Source organism: Typopeltis vanoorti, chromosome 18 (genome assembly GCF_054136105.1).
Source record: "Typopeltis vanoorti isolate ZY-2024b chromosome 18, IOZ_Tvanoo_1.0, whole genome shotgun sequence".
Classification (NCBI taxonomy): Eukaryota; Metazoa; Arthropoda; class Arachnida; order Uropygi; family Thelyphonidae; genus Typopeltis; species Typopeltis vanoorti.
The window spans coordinates 71,120,921-71,137,476 of NC_143566.1; the positions used below are offsets into that span (position 1 = coordinate 71,120,921).

The window sequence follows — 16,556 nt, forward strand, 5'->3', positions numbered from 1 at the left end:
TATCTAGTACATAGAGCGAATATCATAATAGTACATAGATTTGAACATCTGTTTTTCGAGGAGAGAGAACAACATTAATATTTTATTATAATATTATTATTTTAATTAATGAAATATTATTAGTTTGTAAAATAAATTAATAATAAAATATAGCTAATATTTCCAATATTTTATACAGATAATCTACGAAATACTCAGTTTCCTTATATGCAAAGAGAACGGTGTAAACTACAAAAGTAACTCCACCGAAGTGTTTAGCATTTTGCATTACCAACTCTTGTTTCAAAATTTGAGAATTTTTATAGGTTTCTACTAGAACAATGTTCTGTGCACCATGCTTTGGATCGAGGAAATAACAAATAACATGAAGGACTGCCTTAAGCAAACCAAGTTCATTTTAGTTGCACATTTTATTGTAAATATTTTTTATTCTGATAAGCAATCAGTGAGAGTTCTGCCATACACTATAAATGTCAAATACGGTATATATTTCGGCACAGTTTTAAAAATTAGGGTCCTAGACGGAATATTCTACATTTCCACAGTGCACATAAAACCATTTTATTGAGAAGCGATATGCTATACAACAAGCACAATTTTCAACATGATTACGAAGTCCCTTTTCCTGTCTTTTTTTGTCACCCTTTTGACCTTTCTGGTATTCTTTTTCTGTCAGTCGTTTCGCCGTTTCCCGTTTTTCCCCATTGGAAACCTGTTTACGAAACAGTCTGTTTCGCAATCGGATGAAACCGGTCTTGATCAAGCAAAATGCATCCACAACAACCTTCTTCACGACAATGTAGTGAAGTACGTGGAAAAGAAAACAGGTTTTCACCTTCATATGAAAGCTTATTTACCAGTGTAAAAGAGGGCTAGTATATGTAAACAACTCATCTCTTGGTATGCAGAAGAAAGAGTATCACAACGTTGTTAACATTTGGTAAAATGTTCTGTAATAATTTCTTTTACCTCTTGCTGATTTCGCCTCAAAATTAATGAAACAGGAGTTGAAAGGGTAGAATTCTTTTCTATCGAACCCGTATTCTGATTTTGGCTGTACTGTTTGTAGTCCGTGTTAGTGACTGATATAAAATGCTTTCTACTGATCGCTGGACTTCTTATCGTTACTCTGATGATTCTCAGCAACCTTTAAAGGAATAATGCAAGGAAATGTAAGTATTTCACTTCTTTAGGAATAATACTAGGTGTTCTGTACTGAGGCAGTAACTTTTCTTTGATACCAAACAAACGACAAAAAAAACCTGGTACCATCTCAAGTGCTTGTAAGGCAGGCTAACACATCCTTGGAGTAGTAGTAGTTTGAATAACTGCAAAAAAGATAGTTAACATAGAGAAATTATTTACAGTATTAAAGGTCTGTAAAGGGAGGTAAAAATAATATTTATTGAATTCATTCTCCTTCTGTCCACTTCCCTCTTTTCAGAGGATAAATGATCTAACAGTATATTATGCAAAATAGTTAGTCATACCCGTGTATAACTAATATAATATGCGATACAGAAAACCATTGCGTATGGCACACAGAGAGATTTATTTACATCAACCAGATTTCATTCTAGTTGATCTTAATAAAATTTCATTTAAGTTTATTTATTATACTATTTATTATACTCAGTTATGAACATATTGCAGTTTACTATGGTATCCCATAAGTTTATTGTATCTTATGTCTAATACCATAATATGCATTTGATAACAGGACTCTGAAGAATTTATTTATTATTATTAGACCGAATAATACAGAGAGTCAGAGAAACCAAATAATTCATGAAAAGAATGGTGAGAATCTCTTTGTAATAGTTATTTAAAATATCATACCAAATCTTTGGCGCCTTTATTATTCTGGCGCCTGTGTGCGTCGTACACATTGCACATATGGCCGGCGCGCCCCTGCATGGACGCTTCTTGAAATCGAAACGTCAGCTGATTACACAGCTGCCAGTAGCACGTTCTGACGTTCTGACGTAAACAGGTGCTTCAAAAAAGCCGTAAATAAATATACTGATATCGTTTTGATAATTAAACATCCAAGAAAACACTTTCAAATGTCATATGGATATTAATATTTCATTCTACTCCACCGGTAGCCAATCATAGATAGGTGGCTCATGTCTATCACTAATTATAGCAGCCACCGATGAAGAGGCTGACAAACAAGTCTTGCCATCTCTTGGTTTCCTAACCCTAACTAGATATGTTACTGACTGAAATAATGTAGGTACTACGGTCAATTTTCTTGAGTTTATACTCTCAATATATACACACACACCCTCTGTCCAAAAAGAAACCAAACTTTTCGAAATTAGAAGAAACTAGGTGGCTCCATCTATTTTGTCTTTTTGTTGTCGGAAGCCGCAACCTTCATTAGTGTTATGTCAACTGTTTATGAGATTTGTTTCATTAGAAACCAGTTACAGTGCCAAGAGTGACAGTGTGTTTTGAAGAACGGTCGATCGTCACGATATTCATGCAGTACGCAACGAATTCTCATTATCAAACACTTCAAAACTTCGAGATAAAACTCACCATTCACCGCTTGGCCAGGTGGAACGAATTCTTATGTGGATAATGCCCTCAATCGTAGAAACAAATCACCATTGTCTTTACTTTTGACTTCTCCAATCAACTTTTTTTTGGATGACCCTCTTTTGGTGGTCTCCATTCAGCACTATGCGCTTTGTTTCGGGCTCATACTCAAAACACCACGTTTCCTCATCAGTAACGATCGGTTCAAGAAAGTTTTAAAGTGTATAAATCGTTTTAGTGAGGTCCTTGCAGCGTTCAATTCGATACATTTTTGGTCGTCGGTCAACTTATGGGGAACAAATCGCGAATTCAATTTACGAAGGCCCAAATTCTCGGTCAAAATATTGTGAACAGTTGATTTTGGAATCCCCAATTCATCTTCAATCAATCTCGCAGACGATTTCGGGTTTTTTTTTGATGAAACTAGGCACTTTTTGGATGTTAACTTCGCTAGTCCAGTTTTTGGACGGCCTGGCTTTTCGTCCTCCTCAAACTTCTCACGACCACTTTGAAATCGCTTAAACCACCCCTAAACGTTAGTACGGAATAAGTATTCATCACCGCATGCTTTTCATTTTTCTTTGTTTTCATTTTTCTCGGTTTCTAGTCATTCAATATTTTTAATAACTATATATCAACCGAGTAAATCTACCTTCCTACATCTCTTATGACGAGGCAACTCACAATAATATTAGGGATTTCCAGAAAACCTTGAAAAGAATAACACTGAATATCAACAGGTTAGTGTTTCTGAAACGCTGTAAATTCCATGCTGTCATTCCTAAGTTTATCTCTTTTAAAGTAAACATTAAAACAGAATGGGCTAGGAGGATTTATCAGATAACAAAGTTATATCTTCTCGCCGAGAGGATATTTAATACTAAACGCACTCTGGCTTTTCATTTAGTAAAAAAACCACGTTATCTCAAAAAATTGAACAATCTCCGGATAATGACAATCGGAATCTTTTTAAAGTGAGAATTGAATCTCAAGCTGCCAGAATTTAAAATGACAATAAACTGAAACTTAGGAAATTCGAAGCCCTTAAACAAATATAAAGACATTCAACTTCTTCTAAACCACACCTCCAATCCGACAAAGTTATTAACATATCAAGTTATAATCTTTCCAATGCAGAGAAGAGTGTATTCAGTAAAGGCCTAAATTTTGTTTAATCTCCCAGATCTATTCCTAAAGAATTATTAAAGATCGAAAAAAGCTACCTCCTTTCTTCCTGCCCCAAGAGGAAAATCTACTCCGCATTGAATCCATTTTCATCATCAATAACACCAAACCCACTACAGACAACATCCCTTCATCGAAACGACAGGCTATTAAGAAGTTACAACACAACAAACATATAATTATTTATTCTTCAAGGGGTTAATGGCAACGCAACAGTTGTTCTTAACAACTGATTACACCGAGAGATTCCACGGGTCAACCCCATAACCGGAACCGGACCAACAACCTACTGAAAACTAACTCTGAACTACCTAGAAACATCCGCTTTTCTCTTCGTTCTCTCCATCTGCTTATTCCACGATCATATGGAGTTCCTAAAATTCAAAGAAAATACCCCACTTTGACCTATCGTAGAAGGAATTGATTCTCCAACATATAAAATTTCAAAATATCTGGCTAAATCTCTCAAATGTTTTTCAGGTAAATCATTGTCTTTCATTAACATTTCCGCATATTTTGTTTCATATATAAAAGATATTATTAAGGAAGATGAAATAATGGCTAATTTTGATATAGTCTCCTTATTTACCAATGTTCCTACGGACGAAGTTCTTTACTACTCAAAGATAAATTATCCAAAAAGATTATGCCTTACTTACTCATTGCATCCAATCACGATATTTTAAGTTTCTGGACACAATCTATAAACAAACGTTTGGCCTTGCAATGGGTAATCCGCTGTACTTGCGAACATGTATTTAGAAGATCTGGAAGTTAAAGCCATCTCTTCTTATCCTTTTAAACCAGGAATTTGGAAAAGATATATTTATGGCATTTTCCTGATTTGGAGCCATAGCCGCGAATCTCTCCTGAACATCCTAGAACATCTAGGAAGATGTTCTAGGAAGTTCAGGAGAGATTCGGATGTTGGTTATCTAAATAACCAACATCCGAACATAAAATTTACGGCTAAGTTTGAAGCTAATGGTTCTTTTCCTTTTTTGGACATTAAACTGACCCGTTACTAAGAGAAATTAAAAATCTCGATTTACAGAAAAGTTATCCACACCAACAGATATCTCAACAGTCACTCCCATCATTATCCTCCTCAAACGTTTGGAATCATTTCTACATTAGGACATCGTGCTCGCTCTCTTCTTGATGGTGATGGAACTTAATAAAGAACTCCATTTTCTCAGGTCTACGTTTCAACTAAATGGTTATTCACAAAAACCAATTGACAAATTCCTATTAAATCCACCAGCTTGCAATAATGAAGAAGAGACCAGTAGGGTGAAAGGTATTATTTTTATACCATGCATAAAAATTTACTCCTCTTCCAAAAATCCGCTGCTTAGTGAACCGTCCGAAACCTAAACATCACAACCTTAAATATCCCGGTGTTTTCCAGATTTGGTGCAAACTGCGATATACCATATTATGGCCAAACAGAGAAATCGATCGAATTACATATTGAAGAACATAAGAGTGACGTCAGTTACAGGAGAATGCCTCATGGCGCGGCTTAATAAGCGCGCTCGTTCAGCAATATTGAAGTAAGCACAATTACTGTTAGCGCAGCAAATACAGAAAGAAGTTTTTCTAAGCTTAAACTGATTAAAAATTATTTGCGAACAGCAATGACCCAAGAAAGATTGGTTGGTCTAGCAACTATATCGAGAGACGGTGACAGAGCTTAAAATTTAAATTTAGAAGCGATTATAAACAATTTTATTGTACGATATCCCCCGTAGAGCAAATATTTATTATTATAATTATTACCCAAGAGCCCATGGAGTCAAAGACTCATCTCGGAGGTCCTTTTATCATACACAGTTCATCATATCGTGCTTTAGACACACTCAAATTTTCTGGATACACCACACTCCCAGGTAAGGCACCCCAATCACCCCAACTCTAATTAATTAATATTATTATGTAATTGTTTTGCATTAATGTTTCTTTTTAATAAAAACAAAATAACAATTGGATATTTTTTTCAATATTTTTGTCTTATAATCCATCAGGGGCGATATTTAATTGTTTGCCTCATGATGCGATCTAATCTAGCGACGGCCATGCTTCTGTCATTCATAATTCCTAACTCATGGATCGTCAATTTTTTTTAAAAAAAAGATCTTTATGAAGTAAGCATCACCCTTAATATTTCTGTAGACCAAATGTTCAAATTCTATTTTAATTACTGCACAGAAATCAAAGATAGTGCATAATTAGGAGTTAGCAATAACCGTATATGTCGGGGTATAAAACAATATTTGAAGTTTTTAAAACAAAGAAAAAAATAAAAAATTCAGGGATCTTCTTATACCCGGAGTATAACACGTTCCAAAAAATAGTGGTCGTTTTATATACTTCGAATATAAAATCTGAACCTTTGAATTCAGCGGTGGAAAATATAGTTAAGGAATCGTCTGAGTAATGATTAATAGTTTCAGAGCTAACATGACACTACTGCTACTCTTAATACAAAGCACCATATTTGATAAATAAAATGCCAGTGAACTCGAAACTCGATAAAATATCAACACCTTACTTAATGGGGTCCTGAAGTGGTTACTGCCATATTTGGTTCCCAAAGCAAGGGTTCCGATTTCCCCACCACTACTACGAACCATCGATGTGAAGTGTGAGTGTACTAGATCAGTGCTTCCTAAACTTCTGGATGTCAGGGCCCCCTTTGCAAAAATTAAAATATTTCACGGCCCCCTCGAAAAAAAATCGTAATAGAGCGATATATTATTATAATATTTATTGTATTTATATTCAGTACAAAACATACACAGCGAATATTGCAAAAATCAATTGCATATATTACATTTTTGCCTCTTACCGTTTGGTTCTGAAGACGATGCGGGTTGTTCTGGTAAAATATGAAGCACCGTCCTTTTTTTTTGACTCTGTTTCTGCTTCTTCTGATTGTTCGTGGGAATTTTTTTTTATTTTTTATCAGCCACTTATCCATCTCAGGGTTAAATGTTTTAACGTAGAATAGATCAAATAATATCACCACTTACCGATACTGGCACACCACGGACTGATAACATGAAATTAGTGAATATTACCTGAATAATGGAATCCCCGGAACAGAAACATTTTTCTCTTTTGTGACTTTTCTCCCTTTACGGTAATTAAGCCTAACGCGAAACAGACAGCAAAGGCAGGTTATTAAAACGTGCATATGATTGGTGCGGTATTAACGAAAGATAAAAGCATAGCTGACAATTGAGTTGAAATGCTAACTCTCTTCAACCGATTTCTATATGTGAAACTGCCATAACATTCACATATATATATATATTACTTAGTTTTAACACTTTTACGAATTTTAACACGGTTGGTTGAATTTTATTGCTGCCTTGCGAACTCACATACATCTAATTAATAACAATAGTTTTTAGTTAGATACGGTTTGCCCATGACCATTCAAAATTTTTAGTTAGATACGGTTTGCCCATGCCCATGCAACATATGGTTTTGTTTCAGTCTATACAGCATAGTTTCTGTATGAGGGGACATGTGATTCATTAATTAGTGTGTTTTTATCCCAGTTGTCTCTAGTTGCACTATTTGTTGAGAAATATATTACACAGACTCCTCATACCTTATTCACTGGCATAATAAAAGTACTTGTTTTTATTGCCTCTGCAGTATAGTGGCTGTTAGGCAGGGCATGTTGTTTACCACTGCAAGCAGTTACTATCTACCCACAGGAACTTGTTTAAGCTTTTTTTCATGTGTGAAGTATATGCGAAACTTTTATTGGTAACAGAAAACTAGCTCGGGTGACAGTGATAATATAAAACGAGTTTTGATATGTATATAAAGTCAATATCAACAGTCCCTGATTACGAACGCGTGATGAAAGGGAGAGGAACATTTGGAGCTTCCCTGGAGAGCATTCGAAGCAAATACAATTAACCACTGCTTTGAAATGAAACATGAATAAGCAATATTTACTAATATTCATTAAGCGCCGAAATACGCAGGAAGCAAAGTTTGTGAACTGAACCAACACCAACGTGTGAATTTTTCCATTAAAATATAAAAAATAACAAAAAAGAAATAATAAATATTAAAAGTTAAATACGTTTCTTTTAAAATAAAATAAAAAAAAATCTACTTAGTCTTAAAACATTTTAAATTTGTTTTCATTATTTCACGGCCCCCCCTCAACAAAATGTACGGCCCCCAAGGGGGCCGCGGCCCACAGTTTGGGAAGCTCTGCTTTAGAGGACAAAAGTGTTTATCTCACTCATGTAACGAAACTACAGAGCTTCCGTTACCCAGTGACAAATGACTGTCCACGTAATTGTTCACTAAATAAAACTGTAAAATGGAACCTATTCCATTATTAAATCTCGAAATCATTGAGTTTATTAAGATGGTATGATTTAATCAATAAAGGCTGGAACAAGTAATCAACTTAACGAGAGAAAAGGAAATTAAAACCACTTGGCCAGCCTGGCTGGCCGAGTGGTTAGCGTGTCCGCCCTCCAGTCAAGAGGCTGCGGGTTCGAATCCCGCCTTGGGCATGGATGTTTGTGATTGTCTGTGGAAATATTAGTTGTGCTGGTCGGCGGTAGATGGTATTGGTGTAGTTGCGGTGAGTTGGTGGATTGTGAGTGGTGGAAGCACAGTTGTAGAGTAGATGCCCTCCCTCGATGAGTCTTTGGACACCCTGGAGGTGACAAATAATAATAATAATAATAATAATAATAATAATAATAATAAAAACAAAAGATGTGCTTTGTAGTTCACTCTAATAATTGTAGAAAACGGCAGCTGTATGCTGATATATATATGTACCACTCGCCATATGTGACTGCTAAGTGTAAACTTACTAACAGCTGAGATTCTTTCAACTCGTCTTACAGAAAATGATTCATTCACTAGCACATCGAGTACTTTGTGTTGTAATAATTAATATTTCGCTCCTCATCGATATTCAGCCGAAATACTATCAAAGAATTAGTCTGAAATGTAAATACTTGTAAATGAAAATCGTCACTTATATACAAGGTATGTTCAAAAAAAGACGAATATTTGCTATAGTCTTTATTGCTCATTTTACAGTATTCTAATCACTTCCCCCTTCAGAGTGATCCCCTCTAATGGCCATACACCGTTCCTTCCATTGTTTTGGAATGTTTCCTTGAAAGCACTTTCTGTGACGGCGCGCAGTTCTCTGATCGCATTTTCCCGTATCTCCTCTATGGGTTCGAAATGACGTCCTTTCAAAGTGGTTTTAAGTTTTGGAAACAGGAAAAATAGGGTGGATGGGGCACAAGGGATGTCTTATGATTTTCCATGTCAGTCAACAAACGAGACACGAATTTTGCACTTGACGCCACGCACCTGAAATTTTGCAATCAAAATTTGATGGCAAGATCCTATACCGATGCCCACTTCGTCAACAACTTCTCGCACAGTTAAACGACGATTTCCACGAATCACAGCACGAACTCTCTCGACACGGTCGTCGTCTGTTGATGTGGAAGGTCGTCCAGGCCTTGGATCTTCACTGACCGACATCCTGCGCTTTTTAAAAAGCTTAAACCGCTCATATCACTGCGTTCGCCTCATGCAGTCTTCGTCGTATTGTTCGTTAAGCAAAAGAAATGTTTCTGTAAACTTTTTACCAAGTTTGCAGCAAAATTTCACAGACACACGTTGTTCTTCAAACTCTTTCTTTGTCACTAATCCGAAGAACAGCTTGTGCACGTGCTCACTTCGGTGGATGTAACTCCACGATTAAGCTCATAGAAGGACGGGGAAATTGGCAGTTTGTTGTCAAAACCTGCCACTCGGTGAGTTTAGTAGCCGTAGCGCATTATCTGTGCCGGTTGGTGCGCTATTTAAAATGTTCGGTCTGTTTGTGAACACGTCTTTGTATGCCTATCAAAAATTGTAACATTCTCTGAACAAACTTTTAAACGTATACCCAATATATGCAGGTATTTCTTATTAGGTTACAGTAATTAAATAACTATCTGCTTCTTTTTCCATTTTGGATGTTAGCAGTTTAAATATTCATGAGACTAAAGGAGTGACTACCTTAAGTGTCTGCATCAGTCTGGTAAGAAAAGGTGAGATGTGCTGCACGTTTTGTACTCGATGTCAAAATGTCAACTTCAACTGAACAAACAGAATTCTCACTGATTGCTTATCAGAGGAAAAAATATTTGCAATAAAATGTGATTCTAAAATGAAGTTGATTTGCTTAAGGCAGTCCTTCATGTTATTTGTTATTTCCTCTCGATCAAAAGCATGGTGCACAGAGCAGTGTTCTAGTAGAAATCTATAACAATTCTCGAATTTTGAAACGAGAGTTGGTAATGCGAAATGCTAAACACTTCGGTGGAGTTACTTTTGTAGTTTCACCGTTCTCATGGCATATAAGGAAACTGAGTATTCAGTAGATTATCTGTATAAAATATAGGAAATATTAGCTATATTTTATTATTAATTTATTTTACAAACTAATAATATTTCATTAATTAAAATAATAATATTATAATAAAATATTAATGTTGGTTCTCTCTCCTCGAAAAACAGATGTTCAAATCTATGTAGTAATATGATATTCGCTCTATGTACTAGATACAATAGTTTTCTATATCACTGTCAGAATATTATCTTAGAAATACACGCCTATGACTAATTCGTTTGCATAATAATATACTGGTACATTACTTATCCATTCAAAATTGGAAAATGGATAGAAGAATGGAGTAGAAGCGATAAAATATTAATTAATATAATAATAAACCTAAATTTTCTTCAAACATACTCCGGAATTTCCACCTGAAGTTTTTGTTTATAATTTCTGAGTGATGGCTTCTATAGTTTCTCTATGTCTTGTTTCTTATTACTTATGCAAGTAATCATTCGTTCAACTTTTTGTTTATGTCCTGGTACGGTTTCATTGGAAACATGTACAGTCCCAAAGGATTACTTAATAAAATTCGGTGTGATAGGTTGCTAAAGAGTAGTTATCCATTTCTCTATCTGATTACTAGCCAGACTGGAAATGTATCCTCTTTAGCAAACTACACACACGCCCCCAGCACAATGTTGGCAAAAGTATCTGATCAAGGCATCTGCGATTTTTTAACACAACCAGTTGTGGTACAAATGCGTTTTACATTTTTTTACATTGGGACCAACTTGGACCACTTTTGTCCCTGAATAACAGCAACTATCCTCAGGGGCATGCTTTCTTTCAATCAAGGAATATTCTTCTATTCCTCGCGCAAAGCTACCCCTCATTGCTGAAAATGATCAACAGCTGCGATATGGACCGAATTCAGAGTTCCAATTCGTCCCAAAGATGTTCAATGGGGGTTGAGTTTTAGGCTCTGAGCTGGCCAGTCCAACATTAGTTTACGGAACACTCGGAGAAGCAGTGAAGCATGCTATGGAGCGTTGTCGTGCTGAAACATGCAGCGATTACTAATTAGCTTCACAGCGTCGGAAGCATGTCTCGTATAGTTAGTCAACGCATCATGGTTTTGGGCACGTCCACCAATGGACCAATCCCGTCCTACTGAAGTACCCTATACTATTACTTAGCCCCCTGCAAACTTGACAGTTAGAATAATGCAGTCCTGTCGGAACCGTTCCACGGATAATATCGAGATACAAACACAGTCTTCGGAGTGAAACATTTGGAACGGTGTTTCGTCGTTCCACACAACCATTTTCCAAAGACACAGCACAAATGCCGTTTAAGGGGGCGGCGATGTCTTCTTGTTCACAGCATCTCTGCCGTGTTAACCGAAGAAATGCAACTCTCTGCAGACGATATTAAGCTAGTAGATGTCCCTGGAGCATTTTCCAAGTTGAGTGAGCAGTCCTCCGCTAATGACGCAACGGGGAAGTTTAGTATTCTGAGACGATTATCAATATCACGTAGAGAAAGACCAATCCCGTTTTTCCCCATTGGAAACCTGTTTAAAACAGTCTGTTTCGCAATCGGATGAAACCGGTCTTGATCAAGCAAAATGCATCCACAACAACCTTCTTCATGACAATGTAGTGAAGTACCTGGAAAAGAAAACAGGTTTTCACCTTCATATGAAAGCTGATTTACCACTGTAAAAGATGACTAGTATATGTGAACAACTTGAATGAAATTTTATCTCTTGGTATGCAGAAGAAAGAGTATCACAACGTTGTTAAGATTTGGTAAAATGTTCTGTAATAATTTCTTTCATTCCTCTTGCTAATTTCGCCTCAAAATTAATAAAAAAGGAGTTGAAAGCGTAGAATGCTTTTCTATAGAACATGTATTCTGATTTTGGCTGTACTGTTTGTAGTCCATTGTTCGTGACTGACATGAAGCGCTTTCTACTGATCTCTGGACTTGTTATCGTTACTCCGATTATTCTCAGCAACCTGTAAAGGAATAATGCAAGAAAATTTAAGTATCTCACTTCTTCACGAATAATACTAGGTGTTCTGTACTGAGGCAGTAACTTTTCTTTGATACCAAACAAACGACAAAAAACCTGGTACCAGCTCAAGTGCTTGTAAAACAGGCTAACACATCACTGGAGTATTGGCAGTTTGAATAACTGCGAAAAGGATAGAGAAATTATTTGCAGTATTAAAGATCTGTAAAGGTAGGTAAAAATAATATTTATTGAATTTATTCTCCTTCTGTCCACTTCCCTCTTTTCAGAGGATAACTGATCTAACAGCATGCAAAATAGTTAGTCATACCCGTATATAATTAATATAATATTCGATACAGAAAACCATTGCGTATGGCACACAGAGAGATTTATTAACATCAACCAGAATGAAATCTGGTTGATGTTAATAAAATTTCATTCAAGTAAACGTAGGCAACCAAAAGACTTTACAAAACACAAGAAATTGTAGAAAACCATATTAGACATCACAATTACAATTTGCCCCTGTTCTTTTCTATACAGAGTTAAGAACCATACTTCAGACATTAATCTGTGAACGATATTTTAAAACTTAGTCATATTTTATACTATTTCTCTGTGTATATATAAAGAAATAGGTCATAGAAAATAATTATTAGCTGTACATATATATTTCTAATTCGACAATATAACCGTTGCTAAATATTGTCTATTAAACGTACTCTCATTATTGATACCTGGCTCTCAAAAGTAGATGCAATAATTGGTGTTAAGTGTAAAGAGTATAGTATTTTAAGAAGGATAGAAAAGATAGGAGAATAAGTAGGGAGAGATTTGTGATAATCATATCATATAATTTGAATACGCTTATAGTAGAAATCTGTGATTGTACTATCAAATATATTGTAGTGTGTTCCTGCAGACCTATTGGATCTGTTACTGATGATGATATATATCTCCAAATTCAACTAATGGATACCGAACAATAAATCACCATTGTTGACTTTAATTACCCGAAGAATGATTGAGCACCTGTGAAAACTCATTAGAGAGATGAGGCGAATTTATTTAGCTGTGGTGAAACTACTTTTTTTTTTTTTGGATTGTTAGGAATGTGAGCGGTAAGATCTAACAGAGTGTACTAGAGGGATCGGTTCACATTTCTACAATCTTTACTTTAATAACATTGGGAAGGAATTAGCAGGAGACCCACAGATATTTGCTAATGATGCAAATGATGAGAATAGTCAGCGTAATCAGGAATGCAACGTACTTGCAGAATGACTGGAATAAACTGGAATTGTGGGAATGTGAAAATATTAATTCACTGCTACTACAAGTGAATTTATGTACTATAGTGTATGGGATGTCTAATAGCGTACTATATTGGTTAGTTAATATCAAAATAAAATCACCAGACTAGGATTTCTGGGGTTTTATTCGATAAGAAATCAGATGCTAGATAGAAAATATTGAGAATACAATTCAGAAGATAACTGTAATGCTGAGCGAACATTGACATTTAAGAATAAAGAAGACACTTTGCCTCTTCACAACGTTTTGATACGACGATACAATATTGTGCGCAAATCTAATCTGCTAATTTCTGAGGTTAAGCATATACAGTGGGAAATGTACAAAGAAGAAGAGTGTTAAATATGATATGGGGATGCTGTACATTATGAGGAGAATTTTATAATTTGTGAACTACAGACTTTAGAAGGAAAAAAGACAGGTGAACATCAGAGATACTTACAAACTTTGGAAAGGGCAATACAGAATATCGATGGATGGAATTTTTATTTTATGGAGAGAGGGGAGAGGATGAGAAAGTATTCCTAGAAGCTGTGATTGAATACAATAAAGAACTGGCGAGAGTTCGTTGTTTTTTCTCCTAAGCAGTGCATGATTGGAATGGCTGTCCTTCGGAGATGAGGTGAGGTGAAGACTTCACATATTGTGAGTGATTACTCAAACTATCTAAAGTCACTATCACATGATGCTTTGACAGATTTGTATGAGTGATATGAGTGATGTTGAGCCACTCTTCATGAGTCCTGACTCCCTTATAGTCTCGAAATAATAATAATAAAATATCATAACCTTACTTTGACTATATTTCAACTTACTTCCAGGTGTAGTAATTTCGTTGCTTATTATACTCAGTCATAATTAAAATCAATTTTTATAATACGCAGAATTATAATGTATAATACGTTAATGGAAATATTTTATTCAAATTACTTCTAATGTACTATTAATGGTTTAAATATTATTCATACGTAATAGTAGTCTACACAGATGGGATGTATACTACAAGTACATCAAAAAACTGATGAATTAAATGAGAATATTTGTATTAACAGTAAACACCTAAAATGATAATTTAAAATTAGATCTGAAATGGATTTTCAAACAAATGAAAACAAATAACAAAAAAAAAGGAAAATAATAACGTATTAAAGATTAAAAACCGATTTTGAAATGTACAGAGAGTGTAAAGAAAATGTTTAATAATATATATTTCAAATAAATAAATAATAAATTTTGAAATTATATTTCAGTGCTCAATTTTTATACAATATTCAGTATACTTATATACATTTATTTTATTTTTTTTTAATATTTTTTTACAGAGCATAATAGCCGAAAGTCTGAAAATGCGAGGAATGTACCTATTCAGTCTTTGCTGCCTTTGGCTAATTCTAAAGTCTGTGACCAGTACTTTGAGTATCAGCTACCAAGAATTACGACATCTTGGGGTCGCCTGTCCTCCAGGCGATTCCTGCCAATTTTCACGAAATGAATCATTTGAAGCCTGTCAGTGTGACGAAGCATGCATGATATACGGCGACTGTTGCGTAGATTCGCCATTTCGTGGTAGATCTCCACCTGTTGTCGTCAATGTAGAGTGCCACGTGATAGGATATAAAGGGTCCTTCTTGGTGACTTCTTGTCCACTTCGTTATAAAAGAAGCGAACAGATTCGTGCAATGTGCGAAAGTGATATTACAGATCCTGGCAATATTAACAGCAATCCTGATCCACTCAAGTTAGCAACCCCAGTGACCAGTCGAATGAAGCGCATCACTTACAAGAATCTGTATTGTGCTATTTGCAATGACGACTTGGATACGGTGTTTTGGAATGTACACATCACATGCGTTACTCCTCCCTACGAATATGTCAGAAAAAATATGACCCGCTACATCATGGATACTATATCCTATCGGAATGATAAGTGGGGCATTTGGCTCTTAAACGAAAATCAGGAACCCGAGTTCTATAATTGCACTATAACTCATTATATTCATGATTCTGTTGGTCACAACTTTAGAGACTGTTATATAGGAGCCAAAACCACTTGTTCTCGATATTGGAAGGACAATATAATTCGAGAGAAATGCCATGCATACCAATCAGCTATTGAAATCCATAGACAGGAAAAGATTAATACGCGAAATATCTACAAAAACATACACTGTGCTATCTGCAATTATGAAAATCTGAAGAATGCTCGGTGCGCAACTCAAGCTTTTGTGGCGGGTGTACGATTTCCTTCATTCATTATGTTGTTTGACATCAACGAAAGCAAAACAAGTCCCAATGGAAGTATTCAATGTCGTTCTGGTCACAAATATGATCCATTTTCAAAGACATGCTTAAATGTTATTTGTGGTATAGAAAACTATATAATAAAGAACGGAAAATGTGTTCCAGCTGGCTCATAAACTAAATCATCAAATGATATGATTGACTTCTTTCCCTATTCTGTGGACGTTCTTTTGCTTGTCATTTGAATACAGTTGATCAGTTGAAAAAAAGCTAATTAGTACAATAGCAATTTGCCATTGTATATATTACAGTCTTATTTGTGATATCCATTAATCCTTCCTTTAATCCATTAAGGTCTCACTTCAGATAAAAATTATTATCACAATAATGCATTCTGTCATTCAAAATTTCCGAAAACTCGATTTTGCTAAACAAAATGCCAGTACATTGTAATGTGAAATTCTCCTTTGTGATCTTTACGATTTCTTACCAAGAAAAAATCGCAGGCTTCAAAGAACATCTCGTGAAATCAAAATCTAAATCAAAACTATACGTTGTGTTAAATTACCTTGCTTGCAGGGAGTTGAATAATGCTCAGATCATTTCATTTAATTTTTTTCTTACTTCAAAAGTAACTTTTTACATAATGGAATTGATTATCACGAATTAGTCATACAGATCAAACAACTGTCATCCAACATCGATGACTATTGAGAGAGTCTATATGGCCAAAGAAAACATTAAAAAAATGAACAGAATATTCCTTTGTCATTGACAATACAGTGAGTACACATTGATTAAAGTCTCTAAAACATTTTAAATTAGCAGAATGTAGTTTATTCTCTTTGCAAT

At 35.2% G+C, this 16,556-nt stretch overlaps 1 protein-coding gene across 1 annotated transcript; it reads left to right on the forward strand.

Annotated features, from left to right (window-relative positions):
- Positions 1-958: 958 nt before the first annotated feature.
- On the forward strand, positions 959-15,880 carry LOC150096781 (uncharacterized). Its single transcript, XM_090408716.1, has 2 exons — positions 959-1,172; positions 14,786-15,880. Exons 1-2 carry the CDS (start codon positions 1,161-1,163, stop codon positions 15,878-15,880), a joined length of 1,107 nt encoding a protein of 368 aa, XP_090264842.1. The 5' UTR covers positions 959-1,160.
- Positions 15,881-16,556: the final 676 nt, after the last annotated feature.